The 21,762-nt window shown below is 36.3% G+C and overlaps 2 protein-coding genes and 1 long non-coding RNA gene across 7 annotated transcripts in view; 1 reads left to right on the forward strand and 2 right to left on the reverse strand.

Moving 5' to 3' along the window:
• The window catches only part of PTPN12 (protein tyrosine phosphatase non-receptor type 12), a 57,320-nt gene extending 54,449 nt beyond the window's left edge, over window positions 1–2,871 (reverse strand). The window contains exon 1 of the mRNA XM_081799658.1: window positions 2,700–2,871. Within this exon, the coding sequence (XP_081655784.1) occupies window positions 2,700–2,711 (12 nt within the window). The 5' untranslated portion in view covers window positions 2,712–2,871. The remainder of the gene's footprint in view (window positions 1–2,699) is intronic.
• LOC145716378 (uncharacterized) overlaps window positions 1–21,762 on the forward strand; it is a 116,958-nt gene that overhangs the window by 93,302 nt on the left and 1,894 nt on the right. For 3 of the 5 annotated variants that reach the window (XR_014139009.1, XR_014139010.1, XM_081799666.1), the window contains one exon: window positions 2,398–2,917. Coding sequence is in view for 3 of the 5 variants with exons in the window: in XM_081799666.1 (XP_081655792.1) it covers window positions 2,398–2,487 (90 nt within the window). In the remaining 2 variants the exon portion in view is untranslated. Of the gene's footprint in view, window positions 1–2,397; window positions 2,918–21,762 lie in introns of those variants that run through there. The other 2 variants (XM_081799665.1, XM_081799667.1) reach the window with 1 other exon arrangement.
• LOC145716380 (uncharacterized) lies at window positions 12,325–20,352 on the reverse strand. The gene is made up of 2 exons (XR_014139014.1): window positions 18,814–20,352; window positions 12,325–18,607 (listed from the first exon to the last, which is right to left on the reverse strand). It is a non-coding gene; the product is annotated as an uncharacterized LOC145716380 (long non-coding RNA).

Here is a 21,762-nt window from a genome sequence, read left to right on the forward strand (position 1 = left end):
ATTTTAAATCAGAGCAACTAAGAAAACAATGGACACAAAAAGTAATAGAGCTAAAATGGAAATTTAGCTAACTCAAATTCTTTTTGGAATAAGATGGAACATAAATAAATATTGAAGCTCAAGACTTCTTACGCTGTTACCAGGCCACATGCTACTGCCCCCAAATTCCTCAATGTCAACATATTTAAAAAACAGTATGAGTTTCATAAGATAGTACTTTCAGTAAATATGCACACAAGAATATACAAATCTGAAAACTGTACTTTAAAGTGAAATAAAAATGAAATTATACTTCATGCTTAAAGGTTATACTGTACCAAAATATAAGAATACCTAACCCATAAAATAGTAATGCTTTTGCCACTGCTCTGAAAAATTTCTGAGGCAGTTACTAGAGAATCCATCTGAATTTTATCTTATTTTTTCAATTTTTTAAAAAGATTTTATTTATCTATTTGTCAGAGGGACAGAGAGAGCACAAGCAGGGAGCGGCAGACTCCCCACTGAGCAAGGAGCCCGAGGTGGGACTTGACCCCAGGACCCTGGGATCATGGCCTGAGCCGAAGGTGGACACTTAACCAACTGAGCCACCCAGGTGTCCCTATTTTTTAAATTTTTTTGAGAGAGAGCAAGTGAGAACGACCACGTGTGTGTGTGGGGGCGGGGGGGGGCGGTGAGAGGTGAGGGAGAGAGAATCTCAAGCAGACTCTCCGCTAAGTGCGGGGCTCGTGAGATTCTCACAACCCCGAGAACTCTGAGATCATGACCTGAGCTGAAATCAAGAGTCGGACACTTAACCGACTGAGCTACCTAGGCACCCGAATCCATCTGAATTTTAAAAGGGAGGGGGGTTGGCACACAGGTGGCACTTAGTAGTAACTATTAAATGAATAGATTCATCTGGTTTTATACCTGAAATATGTAACTGTAGTCTATCACAAAAGCCACTCAATTGTAATATTACTAATACTTACCATATAAGTTATATGATCATTAAGACAAAATAGTTTTTTTAAAACCCCAAATACAAAGTAACAGCAACAAGTAGTAAAATCATAGTATAATTTCCACCAAAAGTATACTATCTCTAACCAGCTTTTCTTAAATCTTTACAAACCTATTTATATAAAAATATGCATATCCCTAATACCCATTATAAGCAACCAAAACAACCAAAGGGTCTTTAAACTATACAACTGCAGTGTCTACCTTTAACTGCAAAACATGCAACTCCGCCTTTCAAAATGCATCTTCCTATCTTTGCTCACGCTTTACCTACTGCTATATAACAGACTAATTTATCTGCCATTCTTCTTCAGAGAGCAAGCTGTGCCTTCTTATTTGAAGCTAAGTCAGGACTGATAGTAAAAGGACATATTTTGAAGTAGGGGCTGATCATATGGGTCTTTGGGTAACAAAAAGATTTTATTCTTTATTCAAGCTGATTTTAATGCTTATTTTCCTAATAGTATACACCAAACAAACTCCTCACTTTCTTCTAGCTCACTACAGAAATCCTCTCACTAAAACATTTCCTGAGACTAGTCCTGGTACCAAACCCCATCTTCCACTTCCTCCCAAAGTGCTTCCTCATCTCTACCCACAGTCCTTTATATTTACCTCTCACCTAGAACATATCCCAATGTTAACTTATATATGCATATATACCATGAGAACATGAATTCCCTGAAAATGCAGACCATGTCTTCTTTCTATTAATACCAGCTACTACCAGCATAATCCAGGACAAACAGTAGTGAGTAAATACACTCTTTAGGCCTTCTCTGGTGGTAATGTTCAGAGAAAATTAATACAAATTAGAATTGACCAGTATACTTAGGAAACAAATTTCTCTGCCCTCTTACACTTTATTAGTACTTCACAATGGGACAGGTTTGAGTCAGAGGAGCTGGGGTTCAATTCCTAGTTCCATCAACTACTAGTAAAGGAGATCTCTTCAACGTAGCAGCTTTTAAAATTCTCCTTGAAGGGGTAGCAATAGACCTTAATTTTGAGAACTTGTCTTTGTTTTTGTTTTTTAAAGATTTATTTACTTTTTTGAGAGAGAGCGCGTGCGTGAGAACGTGCGACCGCGGTGGGGAAGAGGGAGAGAAACTTAAGCAGACTCCGTGCTGTGCACAGAAGGCGACACAGGGCTTGATCTGCCCCCTCCATACAATCATGACCTGAGTGGAAATCAAGAGTCAGATGCTTAAGGGACTGAGCCACCTAGGTGCCCCTTGAGAACTTGTTTTAGAATAAAACTCTGTACTATAGACTTTATATTTAAAAATAATAAATACAGCAAAGCATACAAACTAAAAGGAAAAGTTATAAAAATTTCACAACAAGCCTATAATCTTTTTTTTGTTATTGTTGTTTTTGTTTTTTGCACAGCCTAGACAACAAGCAATACTTTCCTTAAAGGAAAGGTTCCTGTTCTTGGGTCGGAAAAGAAAATACAGTGCTTTCTCAAGATCAAAGTAAGTTAAGAAGATGTAATGCAAGTTTATCCTCTGTCTACCTGCAAGTTACATTCTTACGGAAATAAAGTAGAATTCCATTTGAATTAAGAGGACACTAAAATTGTTTTGTTATATGTATTAATTTTACCGAAATGAAGATATTTAATACAACAAATGGCAAAAAAAAAAGTGTTCCTAGGTTTGATTATTTTGTTTCTACACACAGGTTCTCACCTTTTCGTTCATTCCTTCTTCATCATCCTTTATCTAATGCTCCTCTAGCCATTTAACTCATGAAATCACTGGTTCCACGTTTTGCAGGTTAATTCAAATTCGAATATTTTGTCCCACTGCCTCCACAGCAAATTGCTCAGAAATTCCAAAATTTGGGTGTCTCTCTCTGTCAAATGAATAAAAAATAAATAAAATAAAATAAAAAAAAATCTTTAGGGGCGCCTGGGTGGCTCAGTCATTAAGCGTCTGCCTTTGGCTCAGGTCACGATCCCAGGGTCCTGGGATTGAGCCCCGCATTGGGCTCCCGGCTCAGTGGGAAGCCTGCTTCTCCCTCTCCCACTCCCCCTGCTTGTGTTCCCGCTCTTGCTGTGTCTCTCTCTGTCAAATGAGTAATAAAAAAAAAAAATAGAAATTCCAAAATTTGGGTAAACCTACGGCTCCTGACCATGCCACCCATGATCTGGTGATGTGTCCTGATTTAAGAAAACACTGTCATAACAGTCCCTGTTACTCTTTCGTTTACACAGGGGAATACTCTACCAAGCCCAGACTCTCAAAGTATTCCAAAGCAATCTATCACCAATCTCATTATTCCATAACAAAAAGTATAAACATACAGTAAAATTGAGAATACGGAGTTCCAGCTTTAACACATTTAGCCACAATAACATCAACTGTCCAACTAAAAAATTAAAGAAGACCCCCAAATTAATAGCATGGTTGCAGAATTCCTATTCATCTTTGCAAAAACAAATATAGCACAGGAAGAGTCACTTTAGCAGTTTAAGAGTTCAATACGTATTTACCACTATATGGAAATAAATTATTTTTTGCTCAGCCAGACTGCCACAAAGTTGTGGTCAACAGACCAGTTTTAAAGAGAAACCTGCACTTACTGGTGTCATTAACTCCCGAACCCCTTAAAAATTTCAATCTTATCTTTACTACTTCTACTGAAACTACTTTTATGAAGTCACCAGTAATCTCCAAACAGCATCAAAATCTCAAAGCCTCAATTCCTATAAAGTATTTAATACAGATGATCCTCCCCTTTTTAAATTCCTTTCTTAGATTCCATGAAACAACAGTCCCTTGATTCTCCTCTTACCCTGCTAATTAGTCCTTTCTGCCTCCTCTGCTTCCCAACCCCTAAATGTTGTGTTTTCTCTGGAACTGTTCTCTCCTCAGATTTCATCTTTTAGCAAGTTTATCCCCTCCCTATTGTGACTTTAACCGAGTACATTTATGAAGATTCCAAAATCTCTATTTCTAGTCCTGACTTTTCAGTTCAGTCCATATTCAAACAGCTTACCTAACATGCCCAAAAGCAATTTAAACCTAACTAGATAAAAAGAAACCTACCTGATTTTTCAAATGATTCTATGTCTCTTTTTCTTTCCACAGCACCTCTGCCCTCCTTACCCATTCAGGCTTCAGACCTCCTAGTAGTTTGGGCCTTTTCCCCCTTATCCTACTTGCTTCCTCTCACACCTAATCCATTTCAAGTTCTGGTGAGTGTACCTCAGTAAACAACTCCCAAACCTGGCCCCTTACTTTCTAGTCCCACTGCCAATGAAGACAGAAAGCTGTTTTAATATAGGATATAGATAACTTAAGTTTTTTTCCTTTAATTACAACGTCTTTTCAATTAAAAATGAAAAGATTTAAGAAGCCCTTTGAATGAAGGAAAAGAACAAACTTGGTGGGCGTAACAAAATAAATACTGTAAATAAACAGTATTTATGTAATAATTATTTTTTAATGTGACAAATAAATTACATTAATTATGTCAAGGAGTAAAGACAGAAGAAATGCATTTATTAAACCATGCATGTAAAGCACCCTATGTAGCACCTACCATAGAGCATGTCTTTAAGTATGGAAAAATTGAGATAAGCATGTAGGATTTATTAATAGATGAGGAATTTAGGAAAAATTTTAATTAGCTGCCTCAGATTAGCTGAATTGGCAGACACCAAATTACCTTTATCTGTATACTCAATTACTGCCAAATTTTTGTTCTTAAAGAGCATTTTAATCCTCTTTTGTGTATACCCTAAGATTTGGTGTCATACTAGGAGTGGGATACTTGAGACCACATTGCTCACTACCAGCTCCAGTTCCTCTTTAAAAAACTCAGAAAGCAATTTTTAACTGTACATTGCAAGTCTATTTAGACCCATTAGACAAAATAAATCATAAGCCAAAATCTAAAATGGTAGAAAATAAACTGTCATTGATGTTCTCTCTAATCCTTCCATTACCAATCTATACAGAGACCACCTAAGTCCTAATTATTATATATATCCAAAGGCTTGAAAATTACCTGGCAAACCAGAATAAGTTTACAAGCCATATTTTTGCACCTTTCCATTTCAACTCCCCAAGTCTAGTAATACATAAGAATTACTATTAAGAGATCTGCCAAGCCAATTTTTCCTATCAATGCATAAAAACACTCTTTGTTTAATAAAAGGTATTTGTTTTAAGATATAAAAAATTAAGTGTAATAAAGGATCTTCTTGAATACAATCATTACCACTTTTCAAAAAGGAGAGACTAAGTAGGGATAAAGTCATGCTAGGTTGCCAAACTTTTGTCTATAGAATTAGGTTTTAAATTCCTAATAGAAACAGTTGGGCAATTCCTGAATAGGTTAAATATAGAGTTACAACCCAGCAACTGCACTCCTAGATATATACCCAAGAAAATTAAAAATGTATGTGCACATAAAAACTTGTACACAAATGTTCATAGCAGCATTATTCATAAATGCCAAAAAGTGGAAACAGCCCAAATATCCATCAACTGATGAATAAACAAAATATGGTATATTCATACAGTAGGCTGTTGTTCAGCAATAAAAAGGAATGAAGTACTGATAACCTACTTAATAGATGAATCTTGAAGACACTGTACTATGTAAAATACACAAAAAGCGTATCTTATATGATCCCATTTATATGAAATGTCCAGACTAGGAAAATCAATAGAGGCAGAAAGTAGATTAGTAGTTACCATGGTATTGGGGAAAGGGAGAAATAAGGTGTTACTGGTAATGGGTTTGGGGTTTCTCTTGGTGATGAAATGTTCCAAAACTAGATAGTGATGACAGATGTCCAGCTTTGTGACTACAATAAAAACCACCGAAATGTATATTTTATTTTATTTTTTTTAAGATTTTATTTATTTATTTGACAGAGAGATAGCAAGAGCAGGAACACAAGCAGGGAGAGTGGGAAAGGGAGAAGCAGGCCTCCTGCCGAGCAGGGAGCCCGATGTGGGACTCGATCCCAGGACCCTGGGGCCATGACCTGAGCCAAAGGCAGACGCTTAACGACTGAGCCACCCAGGCGCCCCGAAATGTATATTTTAAAGAGGTGAATTTTATGGTATATATGAATTAATTTCAATACATGTGAATTTTACCTCAACAAAGCTGTTATAAAAAATCCTTAAAAGGAGGTTAGGTAATATTGTTAATAGTAATTATTGAGCATGCTAACCAAGGCATCCAGTCCCATCCAGTAATAAGGAATATCCATCCTCCTCAAAATGAGTATTACTAAGTCTCTATTCTTCACTGCAGACCTTCTCATTAGAACATTAATTTGACAGGGTCAAACATAACAAGAATGCAGAATCTGGTTGAAATAGGAGTAACACAAAGAAATTACAAACGAACAATCAGGTCTACTAGAAACTTTGGCCAGTGAACTTAGCAAGTAACTTTTTCAGGAAAGGTTAGTAAGAACAATAAGTAAGAAAGATAAAAAATGCAGGTTTTAACATAACTTGATGTCAAACCACACTAATGAAGCTAGACTACCTGGAAGACTAGATATTTAAGGTAGGAAGACAGTCAATAGAAAATGCTGAGGGGGAGAGGGAATAATTGATAAGCTATCTAAAATTAGGGTTAAAGTCTAAATGCTATCACTTCTATAACTCTAACCCAAGATAGGAAAGAAGACTAAAATCAAAGAATTAAACCCAAATCCAGGTAATTAAGCAAATATGTGTTCTTAAAGCTTTTGTGTATTTCCTGGGGAAACAAATTGGAGGTTATTTTTGATACTAAACATTCAGATTCCCTGCAAAATATTTCATTCTGGCATTATTTTAGACTTAGTCCTGAAAGGCCAGATAATGAATATATGTACCCCAAGTTACTTAAGGCATTATTTTGTCTTCAAATATCTCTTTGTAATAATGATAAACAGTGCTCCTCTTTCTTCCAACATGTAAAATCAAACAAAAATAATTTGTTTAATGCAACACCTTAAATAAAAATACAAACTTATGGGGCACCTGGGTGTCTCAATCGGTTAAGCATCCAGCTCATGATCTTGACTCAGGTCATGATCTCATGCGTCTTGGGATCAAGCCCCATGTTGGGCTCCATGCTCAGAGGGAAGTCTGCTTGAGATTCTCTCTCTCCCACTCCCTCTGCCCTCCCCCAATCATGCACGCTGTCTCACATGCATGCCCTCTCTCTCTCAAATAAATAAATAAATCTTAAAAACATACAAACTAATGATATAGAGGAAATACATAACTAAAAATAACTTACAATTATCTAGAATGGGTTTAACTTCTTAAGAAAAAGTTACAAAATAAGCCAAAATTTTAAATAAAAGATGCCAATATTTTTTTTTGAAGATTTTATTTATTTGCCAGAGAGAGACACAGTGAGAGAGGGAACACAAGCAGGGGGAGTGGGAGAGGGAGAAGCAGGCTCCCGCTGAGCAGGGAGCCTGATGCGGGGCTTGATCCCAGGACCCTGGGACCATGACCTGAGCCGAAGGCAGACGCTTAACGACTGAGCCACCCAGGTGCCCCAAAAGATGCCAATATTTTGATAGCTTTTCAAACTGTGGTTAAAGTCACTGAAGAGAATATACTAATATATTCACAAGAAACTTTACTGAGATAAGCAGAAGATATGTCAATCTATAAGGCAGTCTTGTGAGGAAAAATGATAAATGACTAAAACTTCAGCTGATTGTAAGAACTATTAATTAAACTGGAAATATGACGCCACTATCCTGTGTGATGAGAGCATCTGAAAATGAGTCATAAGTTTTGTTTTATTATGATTGGTAAGCTTTTATAAGCTGACTGAGGCTTCTCTGTGCTAAAGATGGATATACAGAAATACCTTGATATTAAGGGCTCCCACAACTCAACAATAACAACAAAAAAACCACACCACAATTAAAAAATAGGCAAAGGACTTGAGTAGATACTTCTCCGAAGAAAATATACAAAGAGCCAACACACATAGGGTTAGATGCTCAACATCACTAGTCAGGAGGGAAATGCAAATCAAAACACAATGACATTTCTCACAACCATTACAATGGCTACTACCAAAAAAATAAAATAACAAATGTTGGTGAGAATGTGGAGAAACTGGAATCCTTGTGCACTACTGGTGGGAGTGTAAAATGGTACAGTCATTATGGGAACCAGTATGGCAATTCCTCAAAAAATTTTAACTTGAATTGCCAGATGATCCACAAATTCCACTTCTGGGTATATACCCAAAAGAATGGAAAGTAGAGTCTTAAACAGATATGTGTACACTCATGTTTGTAGCAACATTTTTCACAGTAGCCAAGAGGTGAAAGCAACCCAAATGTCCACTGATGGACACATGGATAAACAAAGTGTGGTACAATAGACTATTATTCAGCCTTAAAAGGGAAGGAAATTTTGGCACATGCTACAACATGGATGAACCTCGAGAACATTATCCTAGTTGAAATAAGCCAGTTATAAAAAGATAAATATTGCATGATTCCATGTAAGTGAGGTACCCAGAGTAGTCAAAGTCTTAGAAATAAAAGGTAGAATGGTGGTTGCCAGGGACAGGGAGAGGAGGGGAATGGGCCTTGTTTAATGAGTATAGAGCTTCAGTTTTGCAAGATGGAAATAGTTGTAGACACTGGTTGTCCAACAAAGTGAATGTACTTAAATTACTGAACTGTACACTTACGAATGGTTAAGCTAAGCTTTGTATTTGCGTTTTACCACAATTAAAAGATTTTTTTAAATGAAAAGCAACCTTTGTAGTTATTTGCTTTAAAATTAAATGTCTATCCAGTCATAGGAAAGGGAGAAGCTAGTTGTGGGTAACATCATTAAATTATCTCAGATTACCAGGTCACACAACATTCATATAAAATCAGATAGTTCTGCTCTACTCATGAATTAACATTTACAATTTTCAAAAAACATCTACTTTTTCAGTTTACCGACATACTGGATTCAGACACTTACCATAAAAGGAAAAGAATGAGATTCAATTATCACCTTCATGAGGATGACTGATCTCACATCATTTTCTCCTAACCTAGACTATGTGCCAGGTTTTCTTTTAGGTGCTACAGATTTGGTGGGAAACAGGACAAAATCCCGACTTCATGTAGCATACATTCCAAAAGTACATCCTGGTTGTACAGCATTTATCATTTCTGCCTTTTACACCCATCATCTGTTTACATGGGTTAGCCCATCATTACCACAGCTGCTGCCAACCAAGATTGTAATTTCTTGTCTGTCAGTGACAATCTTTTATATTTCTCTTTATTCCCCGACAGTGCCCAGCGTCTTCCATGTATTATGTATCAAATAAAGCATGGCAAGTCTTTTAGACATAATGGTAACTGATAAGCACATTCAGATCACATAGTCAATGAAACTGGCACCCTACTGTCACAGTTATAACACATTTAGTTCAGTAAGTTCAGATAATACAGTTTGTATAACCAGAGAGCATATACTTAAACCCCTTTTATTCAGTTCTTTATTATATTACCTACAATGTCACCAAGGAAAGCTTTCAATTTTCTATCACCAGGGGAAAGATATACAAAATAAATGTACCCCAAGTTATAAATGGGTCACATAATACACACATATAAAAAAACCCATCAATATATCCTTAGAGGTGAGGCATATATGTATGTACCTTATGTATATGCATATACACTTAAAATTTAAACATGTAATACATTAAATTTAATATTTTAAAATTTATACAAGCAATACATGAATATGCTAAAACATTCAAACCATACTGACACGTTGTGTCATGTATTTCCAAGACTACCCTCAGGGTCATTGATTCACGAGGAAGACGCAAAGGACTATATATAGTCATTCACAGCTATAATTTATTACAGCTGAAGGACACAAAGCCAAAGCAGCAAAGGAAAAGATGCATAAGGCAAAGTCCAGAAGAAACTAGGGATAAGCTTTCAAGAGTCCTCTCCTAATGGAGTCACCTAGGACCCATTTAATTCCTCCAGTAACCAAGTTGTGACAACACTTGTGAAATGCTGTCTACCAGGGAAGCTCATTAGAGATTTAGTGCCCAGTGTTTTCAATGGGGGCTGGTCACGGCCTACCGTGAGCCAAAATTCCAGATTCCCAGAAGCAAAGTAAGTGTTCAGCATAAACCATATACATACAGTAAAGGCATGGTGAGCCACTCCTATCATGGAATGATGGGAACCCTCCCAAAGCAGTAAGTCCCAGAGACTCTCCAAGGGCTAATCTTGCAAGCAGGCCTTTCTAAGGACAGCAGTTTCAGGCTTGCTATGTTAAATCTCTTATGCACACAATTATAAAATAAAAAAAAATAACTCCCCCCTTCTCTATATTCTTCTCCTTAGAAGTAGTCAACCATGTTAAATCTCTTTATTAATAGATATTTTATTTTGTTTCACAAAAATTGCTGCAATGAAATACCTGGACATACTATTTTACATACATAGCAAATACTGTAAAGAAAAGAATCTTTTCTTTACAATATTGACATGCTGGGTCAGAGTACATACATCAATTCTATGAGAAGTGGCCAAACTGCCTTCTGAAAAAGGTTTCACCAGTTTATATTACTATCAACAAATTAAAAATGCCAGTTTTTCTTTATCTTTTCCAACATTTGTTTTATCAATTTTTGAATTGCTACAATTATCAATTTTTGAATTTTACGAAATTTGGTGGAATCTGGTGAAGAACTCCCCCCAAATTTAATATTGATTAATTTACATGACTTTTCTCCATGTTCATTAATTATTTGCATTTTTCTTCTGTTAATTACCATTCATAGCATATGATCGTTTTTCTACTGGAGTGTTCTTTTTCTTGATATATAGAAGCTACTCATGTTTTAGATAATAACCCATCATCTGATAAATGCGTTGAAAACATTTTCTCTTAATCTATTGCTTAACCTTGCATTACCTTTTGTATTATAGGTATTTTTTATTTTTATGAGGTCAAATCTGATCTTTATTATATTTGCGCTTTAAATGTAAGTCTGGAGAGAAAAAGCGTTCTAATTGGCTTTACCCCTAAATGATGTTCCACCTATCTCCTTACATTGGCATACTGACTGACTTCCTCTAAACAACTATTTATTACATTAAAAAAAACTTACCCAAATATGGTGGATATTATATCTTTTTTGAACTTATTTTATTTTGGGGGGAGGGGAAAAGGAAGAGGGAGAGAGATAATTTTTTTTTTTTTTAAAGATTTTATTTATTTATTTGAGAGAGAGACAGCGAGACAGCGAGACAGGGAACACAAGCAGGGGGAGTGGGAGAGGGAGAAGCAGGCTTCCCACTGAGCAGGGAGCCCCTTGAGGGGCTCGATCCAGGACCCTGGGATCATGACCTGAGCCGAAAGCAGACAATTAACGACTAAGCCACCCAGGCACCCCTCAGCTACTTTTTATATTACGAAAAGAAGTTTTAGGCAAGGTGGTATTCTTCTGCATCACTTTGTGAAGTGACAATTCTTAGGTACCCAGCTAATTTCTAATAGGATGAGGACATCAGTGTGACTCAATACTACACTGTCAGTTTGATTCCTTTGAGACACACAACACTGCTTGTATAAGCCTTAATATTTAATGTGTAGTGTGGGTACACTGACAATCTCTGGAGCTAAATTATTTTAGAGCATATCCCCTGTAATCAAATAACATTTATTGTTTTTAAAAATTTATTTACCCTAGAGAGGGAGAGAGAGAGAGACAGAGTACGAGAGCACGTGCGTTGTTGGGAGGGGGGAGCGGTGCAGGGGAGAGGGAGAGAGTTCTAAGCTGACTCCTCGCCAAACCTGGAGTGCAACGTGGGGCTCCATCCCACGACCCCAAGATCATGACCTGAGCCAAAATCAAGAGTTGGATGCTTTAACCGACTGAGCCACCCAGGTGCACCCCTTCTGGATTCACTTTAAAACTCCTTTCTTATAAAGCATTCTATGACCTAACAGTATGTAATTTTTCCCGTTTACTAATCCTCATTGCACAAAAATGTGAATATACTTAATGCCACTGACCTATACACTTTTAAAAATGGTTAAAATGGGTAAATCTGATGTACATTTTACCACAATTTTAAAAAGTTACCAAAAAAGAAAAAGAAAAAGAATCCTTATGGCACTTTGTCCCATAGTATTGTGCTCAGTTTTGCATTAGTTATTTGTGTACATCATTATTTCCCCATCTCTACTGAAAATTCCCTTAGGAAAAAGATCATATATGTATATATATATACATATATGATCTTTTTCTTATGATCCTATATATATATAGGAAAGGGAATAGAATTTAAATGGGTTGAATTTGCCAAAAAACTCAGAATAACTCATTCTTTTTGAAATGAAGCAAATTTAGGATAATTCTACAATTCATCCCAATTCTGATGTAATTAAGAAATACAGAGGTGACCATTTAACATGTTTTTATAACTTCAGTAGGTGAAAAGGAGCCTATTAGCCTTACTTTTACATACTAAATTAGTGCTAAACTCTACCTTCAATGGAGGTTTGGTTCAATGAAGCTGTTACATTGATAAAAGAGACTTTAAAAACATACTATCATTATTTATCCTCACTATACCATTAAATATTATTTATCAAAATATACACTAACTAGTAGAGTATATATGAACAGAAATGCTTTGATTGATAAGTTTGCAGAGAGGAAGCCACCTCCCACTCCCACCTGTGATTAAAAATGGTTAACATGTAGCATGTAAAAAAAATTCCACGTTAAAAGCTACGGGACACTAACATGTTCAATCTATACTCAAGCATATTTAAGGTAAAGGACTCTGACAAATAGCTGACAGCCAGCAGATATGTTAAATTCTAAGGTGTCAGGCAACCACTTATTTTTTTTTTTTTTTTTTGAATATGATCTAGCTTTGGTTTTATTTCTCTTTATACCAATATAGTCAGAAAGTAATTTTGAGTATTTTTTTACAGGCCAAAGTACCCAGGGCCCACGAAAATCATATGTGACTGTGTTAGTTTCCTGGGGCACCTATAACAAAGTACCACAAATTGAGTGACTTAAACAGTAGGAATGTATTTTCTCACGGTTCTGGAGCCCACAAGTTTGAGATGATGGTCTGAGCAGGGCTGGGTGGCAACCACTTATTTTAAAGGTTCTGCCAGTCATTCTCTCTCTCAAATTAGGAATGGATGATCATGCTGCTGGTGCCAACAACAAGTGCATTGAAAGAGGCAATAAAACATAATAGTTAATAGCATAAGTTTTATAGTTGGAATAATTCTGCCTCTTACTACCCATGTGACCTTGGGCAAGTTCAGATTCCTCATCTGCAAAAACAGGACTTGGATTAGTCTGAGGATCCAATATAACGGACCTGGTGACATTAATTGCAGAGTTCACTATATAAACAAGATATATAGCATTTAATACATACACATCATTATTTGTGTTATCTGATAAACATATTTTGTAAGTACATTATGATTAATTTATTTAACAAGATTCACTAAGCACCTATCATGTAGCCATTGACTAGGTACCAGAAGTATAAAGACAAGACAGATCCAGGCCACTGGATCTCAGAATCTCTGAATCTGGATCTCTGCTCACTGAAGTCCTTACAACCTAGTAACAGAAACAGAAAATAAATATACAATTGCAATATGATATGGAGAATAACAGAGATAGATGCAAAGTGCCATGGGAGCAAAAAAGGAGAAAGGGTAAATATGTTACACCTTTACTCTGTCGAACTCTATTTACTTCATCAACAGTTTTCTGCCATATCATATGCTACCATCTAATGATTACCACTGACTGATGCACCTTAAAAGGAAAAAGTTGTGCATGGCATTACCTACTATTTGAGCTCTACTGCTCCCAATGCCCTTACCATGCTGAAGGACAACTTTGGTGTCCATATCCTCATCCATAAAATGGCCATAATATCTTGCTCATTGGGTTGTAGTGAGAAATATGAGAGTTCATTAAGCACAAACTGACACCACCTCAACACCTGTAGGGTTTTAAAATCACTTCCTTGATTTCATAATCTATGGGCTTTAAGTCAGCTCTGGTTGCAATGGATGACCATCTTGCTTTAGTAGCAGAATGCAATGTAAACAGCAGCACAATAGTGGCAGCAGAGGGTAGAAATGGGAGAAGAAGGGACTCAGGGTTTAGAGAAGAGAGAATAATCATCTACATCAATAGACCTGTCATTACTCACTTCCCGCTTCTCTTTTCCCTAAGATGACTACGGCAGGTTTACCTTTCAGGACAACTCATATGTATGAAAGGATTTCACGAACATGGTAATTCTCCCACTGCTTTAAAAAGCAAAATAAAATCTATTCTTACCTATTAACAACTGCCTAAAACTCCCTTAATATCTTCTATTTCTCAAAAAAAAAAATTTAATGCAAACTTGTCACACCCTCTTCTCAGTGCTTTTGACAAGATCACCCATGACTCCTAATCACCAAATCCACGTTTAAATTCAAGTTCTTTTTGAAAATCCTCAATCCATTTGGCCTCTACACTACCCCCCAGATTCTGTTCCTAACTCTCTCACAACCACTGACACTTTATCAACCTCAAGAAGACACTTAAGACATGAGAAGTCTCTCATGTTCTGTATTCTTCTGTTACTCTCAGTATATATTACCTCAGAAACATCTTCTTCCATGAGTTCAATAATTACCCATACACAAAAAAATTAAGAGATCTGTAGGGGAAACCATGACATTGACCTGATATCTATAATCACCTCAAACTCAATACATTTTCACTTGAACTCAGTAGTACCCAACTCCTCAAATTCATCTTTCCTCCTGTATTCTCTATCTCACCACTATCACTCAGTGTCCAACTTAGCTGAGTTCTCCCACACTTTCTAATATGACCAAGTCTTGTGAATGCTACCTAGGAAATGCCTTCCAAATTCATCCCTTTTCCTCATATTCACTGTCATTATCTTCAGGCCCTCCTGCTTCAACTACTGGAACAGCTGTAAGTGGTCTCTCGTTCAGTCCTTAACCTTCTACATTTTATTCTCCACATAGCAGCCAAGGTGATCCTGTTAAAGTTAACATCATACCTAGAGTAAAACCCCAAAGGTTCTCATCTTACTTAGAGTAAAAGCCATTCTTACAATGACCTACAAGAACCTAGACAGTTGGACTAACTCCCTACCCAACCACAAATAGAGTACTCTCTTCATCACATATTCTGCTCAAGCTCAATGGCTTCCTTCAACACTCTTAACTCAGGTCCATGGGCACTTAATGCTCTGTCTGGAATGCTCTCCTCGCAGATAACTGCATTTCAAGTTTTGGTTCAATATCTTAACCACCTTTTGTAATAATATCTCCTATACCTGTCATATGATAGATTGATCATATTAAAAGCCTATTTTTCATCCTTCCCTGCATTAAAATCACATGTGACTCTGCAGTTCTTTTGACTTAAAAGATGAAATCTATTTCCCCACCCCTTGAAGTGGAGATGGCATTGTAACTTGCCTTGGTCAACAGAAAATGATGGAAGTGACAATGTGCCAGTTCCGAGACTAGATAGGTCTTTTGTATTTTTTCCCCTCACCTGCACCTCTGCAACAGCCACCTGCCACATCCGGTAGCCTATTGGGGAATGAGAAACATGCAGAGAAGGCACAAGCAATCCTAGTCATCCCAGCCACAGCCAGGCTGGATGTGCTGACAGCCAGCCAACCCCCGAAACATGAATGAACCCAGTCAAGATCAGCAAAACTGTTTAGCTGACAACCAAGAGCATGTAAAAATATTTATTATATGCCACTAAGGTTTGTGGTTGTTATACAACACCACCGTGGTGATAACTGATGTATTTTACTCCTTTTTTTCCTTACTGTTTTACTATTCTCCACGGCATTTAATATCTAGTTACATTTACTTGTTTATTAGGTTATTCTCTGACTCTTGCCAATAGAATGTAAGTTCCACGAGGAGTTCTAGTCTTCAGAGTCTAGAATAAACCTGGCACACAGGTTTTCAGTAACCATTAAATGAATAAATAAAAATAAGCATGATGATTTTAAAAAAGATTTGTATCTATGTATCTTTGTCAGGTATCTTTTTTTTTTAAAGATTTTATTTATTTATTTGAGAGCAAGAGCACACACAAGCAGGGGGAGGGGCAGCAGGAGAAGGAGAAACAGGCTCCCCACGGAGCACGGAACCCGGAGCCCGGAGACCATCTGGAGCCCAGAGCCCGTCCGGAGCCCGTCCCGGAGATCATGACCCCAGCCAAAGTCAGATGCTCAACTGACTGAGCCACCCAGGCGCCCCTGTCAGGTATCTTTTTAATCTAGGGAAGCCATTAAACTCAGAGCCAGTCTTTCAAACACTATTTCACAAAGTGTTAAAATCAAGATTTTTTATAAAATACTGTAATTTTACTGAACAAATATACTTTGTCATTAAATATTTTTTAAATTTATGAATATTATTTGTATAGGCTTTATCTCATCCCATTCTAATTTTTATATGTATTTATAATAATACATTTTAGCATAGTTGTATAAGTATGTAATTTATAAATTAATGAAACTATATTAAGAAGGTGCATGCTTAAAAATTTTTACTGTGATCAAAAGTTGAGAGATCACTGGCTTAGAGGATAAAGTCAAAACTCCCAAGTTACTATCAATGATATCATGAGATAATTACATCAGATACATTATTTTTTTCTCTATCATCAAAGAGGTCCAAAAGAGAAAAAGAGCAAGGGGTTGCCTTTTCCCTTCACATTTATTTTACTTCTCACTTAATGTCCTTAATCATTCTTCATTTCTAACTATCATTTATTTAGAATAACATCTAACACTACATTATGTCCTTTATTCATATTATTACTAATTCTCATACTGCAAAATATTCCTGTTTTATGAATAAGGAAACTCAGATTGTGAGTAGCTTAAATAACTTACTCAAAATTACATAGATATGTAAGTAATGGCTAAGTTTAATCCAGATAAAACTGTTGTGATCTACATTTGCTGGAGTATCCAATATAACTTAACACTAGACACTCAAATTGCTAAAATAAAATATATCACAAAGATATGCTACTACTTCTGTCTGGTCTTTTCTTTCTTGACATCTACACATTCCTTCCTTGACCTTCTATAATTAAATTCCCTCCCATCAGTATAAAGATTATTTTTCTTAGTTTTCTTAGTTACAACATATCTTAAAGATAAAACAGTGACAATTTATGTATCAATTCAATCCACGTTCTATGTTAAAATAAAATTTTCTAAACCTCCCTTAATGAGAAAAATAATAAATGGTAAGATAATTCTAACATACTTGAAAATATTAGATATGGCATAAACAACATATGGTTTGCAACCAATATATGGCTTGTAAATAATATAAAAACTGGCATGTAATAGAGAGGTAACAGAAAATTAAGTGTATTGGTTAAATATTCACCCTATACTTCTAGTTTAGATTAAGTTACATTTTCCAAAAATACTTTAAAAACAGATTAATCTGTTAGTCATCACAAGAATGTAGAGTATGAGAAAATAATCAGTACTTTATTATTCTTTGAGACTCTTTAGCAACATTAAAGTAATCCATATCACTATAGTCAGTTTTACAAGATTATTAAGATTCCTTCTTATTTCTAAATATTCAAGTATTCAGTTATATTTCCCATAGGACCTACCAGGGTAAAAAACAGAAAGTATGTTCCACCTGAGCCACTATTAGCAGAGACAAACTTAGAGGTAGGTAAAAAAAAATATATATATATATAAATGATGCTTCAACATCAAGGCAAGGACTTAAAAAAAGAAAAAGACAGTGAACAGTGCTGAATGTTAAACACACTACTATACAAACACACTACTATAAAGAATCTACCGGATGTGTCTAGGAGATGTGAGGCAACCATAGTAAATGCAATTTTGGCAAAATGGTAGACCTTGAAATCAAATTACAATGGGGGGTTAGAGGAATGAAGAAGAGGCTGAAGATGTGGGGTTAGCCAATGCCTACCTAATTATCAACCAAGAAAGGAAATAGTTTCTATGAACGTTGACTTTCACAAATAAAAATTTTTTGTTTCAAGCTTTAGAACCATTAAAATACCCATCCTCTTTACTTTTCCAAAAATGAAAAAAACCAAAGCATCTGGTATATTAAGCATTAAAACCATATTTCTCTTACTTTAATAATCTTCTATTATCCATATTGTAAATTAAATAAGAAAAACTTTTTACTTTGAACATCTAATAATGCCAGTGAACAGGTTTAGTGATAAATGCTTGAACATATCCAGTCACTTCAGTTACAGAATCCTATTATTGATATCGATCTACTCTATGTTCCTCCTTGGCATTTACGTATAAACTATTTACAGTATTAAAAGTAAAGAATTACAGAGGTGTCTGGGTGCCTCAATCGGTAGAGTATGTGTATGATTCTTGATGTCAGAATTGTGAGTTCAAGCCCCACGTTAGGAGTAGGACTTATTTAAAAAAAAAAAAAGCAAAGAATTACAAACATTAGGCATAAATAACAGGAAATTTCTTTTTTTTCTTTTTTTTTTTTAGATTTTATTTATTCATTCATGAGAGACAGAGAGAGAGAGAGAGAGAGGCAGAGGGAGAAGCAGGCTCCCAAGGAGCAGAGAGCTCGATGCGGGACTCGATCCCAGGACCCTGGGATCATGACCTGAGCCGAAGGCAGACGCTTAACCATCTGAGCCACCCAGGCGCCCAATAACAGGAAATTTCTAAATTACACAGTACATCCTGATCTATTTCTAACACCCATTTCCAACACACATTAACAAATCTTAGGCACACACAGGTCAATGGAGAGAGTAGACAGAGAAAAGATGAGTAGACAAAAGGTGTCAGAGAGAGGCACAGACACAAGCAGATACACAGGACAGGCACAGTGACAATAAGGCAAATATACTACAATATTTAATTTTTACACGATTTGGGAACTAAAAGAACTATAGATTTATTTTATTGATGCAAAATCTACTGTGAAGAAAATATATTGGTCTTTCAGATAGTGATGTACTTCGGATTTATAGCCAAGGAGTGAACAAAGAATGACTAGATACGGTATTTCAATAAAATTGATCTTTAGAATAATATTTACTTACAAGAAGGTAATGTTCTGGTTCCTCATTTTAACACTGAAAAAATATAATTTAAATTTTAGATACTATAAATACGCAGCTTATAGACTATCTTTTTTTTTTTAAGATTTTATTTATTTATTTATCAGAGAGGGAGAGAGAGCACAAGCAGGGGGAGCGGCAGGCAGAGGGAGAAGCAGGCTCCCCCCTGAGCAAGGAGCCAGATGCGGGAGTTGATCCCATGACTCTGGCAGCCGCTTAACTGACTGAGCCACCCAGGCATCCCAGCTTATAGACTATCTTTAGTTTTCACACAGACGAAAACTTGTCTGATGTTTAGTATGTACTGGGTATGTGAAATAATGCTCTACCAGAGCCAACACAATATTCTCTCAAGTCATAAGGACTCTTTATGCTTCTTTTCCCCTTCTCTGAAAGAAAGTGGGTAGAACTTTATTTGGGGCTAAAACCTTAATAGTTAACAAACATTTTTTTTTTTTTCAGTTTTGCTTCAAGGATTTTTGTCCTAGGTACTCTTCAGACTGCCTGCCTAGTGAACTATCATTCTCTTTCCCTAAGAAAAGTCCCTTCCCTTACATACACCTAAACAAGCTCCCTACCTTGGTCACCTCACACAATACTCCTCTCACTGGCAAGTTGATGGACTCTTTCAGGAATGTGAAAATGAGATTGAGCAACTCTAGTCTTTCTGATCTCTTACCCTAAACTGAAATAAAGTGAGTAAGACAGGTTAGACACCAAAAGGGATGCCTTTATTCAGAATATGCAGTCCCAAACAGTGAAGCCAAAACGCAAAGAGAAGAATAAAGCAGGTGCAAAGAAGCAAAGACAACAGCCCTGGAGACACATACAAACTGAAAAATTGTAGAAAGGGGCTGTGAAGAGAAAAGGCAAGATTATAGACAGCTTTCCATTTCTTGACTCCTGTGCTTCAAGCAGCTCAAGGGCAGTATTCTATTATAATAATTTTTTTTTTCACTTAAGCCAGTTTGGAAGTAGGCTGCAAACAAAAATCTATACCAACAAAGAACTGTTCTGTATTTCTCATGTCCCACTTTTTTTTATTGACTTTCTTCCTAAATAGTAAGAATGCAATTGTTGGCCTAGGCAACATCATGTCATAGAAAAAGCATCTGCTTTTATAACTTGGAACAAACTCGGCTCTGCCAACTTTTTTTTTTTTTTTTTAAAGATTTTATTTATTTATTTGAGACAGAGAGAATGAGAGACAGAGAGCATGAGAGGGAGGAGGGTGAGAGGGAGAAGCAGGCTCCCTGCCGAGCAGGGAGCCCGATGCGGGACTCGATCCTGGGACTCCAGGATCATGACCTGAGCCGAAGGCAGTCGCCCAACCAACTGAGCCACCCAGGCGCCCCGGCTCTGCCAACTTCTAATTGTAAAACCTGCAACAAGCTCCTTCTTAATTTTTAAACAGTTTTAATGTTTCTTTTAACATCAAAGGGTCTATAACTTATGAGTAAATCCATAGTACATAACATGAGAAGAAGGTATCCAGAAAAACTATTCTTCACATGTTGGTGTCATGGACTCCAGAACTCCTTTCATTTCTTACTTTGGTTCTGGTCCCAAACGTGTAGTCTCAAAACCTCTTGAGTTATCTTATGCAAAACTCACATTTGCTAAGAAATCCAAACTAAGCAAGAGGTCTATCACTATAAATAATACGTGTAGGTCCTAAAGACTTTTTTAATGTAATTTTTTTACAGGGCACTTTTAACAGGAGCCAATTAAAAACCCTAATCTAATCATCTAAGAACTATATAAAAAGTACTATTTTATATATCTGAGATAAAGTAAAATTACCAGATTTAAGGAATATTTTAAAAATATATTAATATTAAATATTATTTATTTATAGTAATTATATTTATATTATATTATTTATATTAATATAATATTAATTTACATTAATTATAAATATTAATATTAAAAAAGAAAACTAATAGCACTTAGAAACACATGGGTTTTATTTATTATTTATTTATTTTTAGATTTTATTTATTTACTTGACAGAGATAGCGAGAGCAGGAACACAAGCAGGGGAAGTGGGAGAGAGAGAAGCAGGCTTCCCGCCGAGCAGGGAGCCCGATGTGGGGCTTGACCCAGGACCCTGGGATTATGACCTGAGCAGAAGGCAGACGCTTAAAGACTGAGGCACCCAGGCGCCCCAGCGCTATCAGTTTTCTATATCTGAAAGGCCTTTTATGCTAGTCCATCTGACAAACTCTTCCTTCAAGAGTCAGCTCAAATGTGGTCTCTTTCGCGGAAATGGTCCATATCCTCCCTCTAAGGTTTATATCTTGAATACACTTTCATTGGACTAATAAGACATCTTGAATTACTATTGAGTACCTTGTATATACTATGTTAGTAGCTTTATATACAAACTATTTTGATCTTGGTCCATCCAAGTAGGTATTATATCCACAATTTCCCTAGATAACCTGCTTATAATCCTAGCACAGCCAGGATAAAAATTCCTGTGTGGCTCCAAACCTTGCTATCTTTCTACTAGCCTGGAAGGTCTAAGGTTTTTGGAACCCAAGCCCCTTGAGA

Source organism: Leptonychotes weddellii, chromosome 12, assembly GCF_054177405.1.
Source record: "Leptonychotes weddellii isolate Sample4059 chromosome 12, ASM5417740v2, whole genome shotgun sequence".
NCBI lineage: Eukaryota > Metazoa > Chordata > Mammalia > Carnivora > Phocidae > Leptonychotes > Leptonychotes weddellii.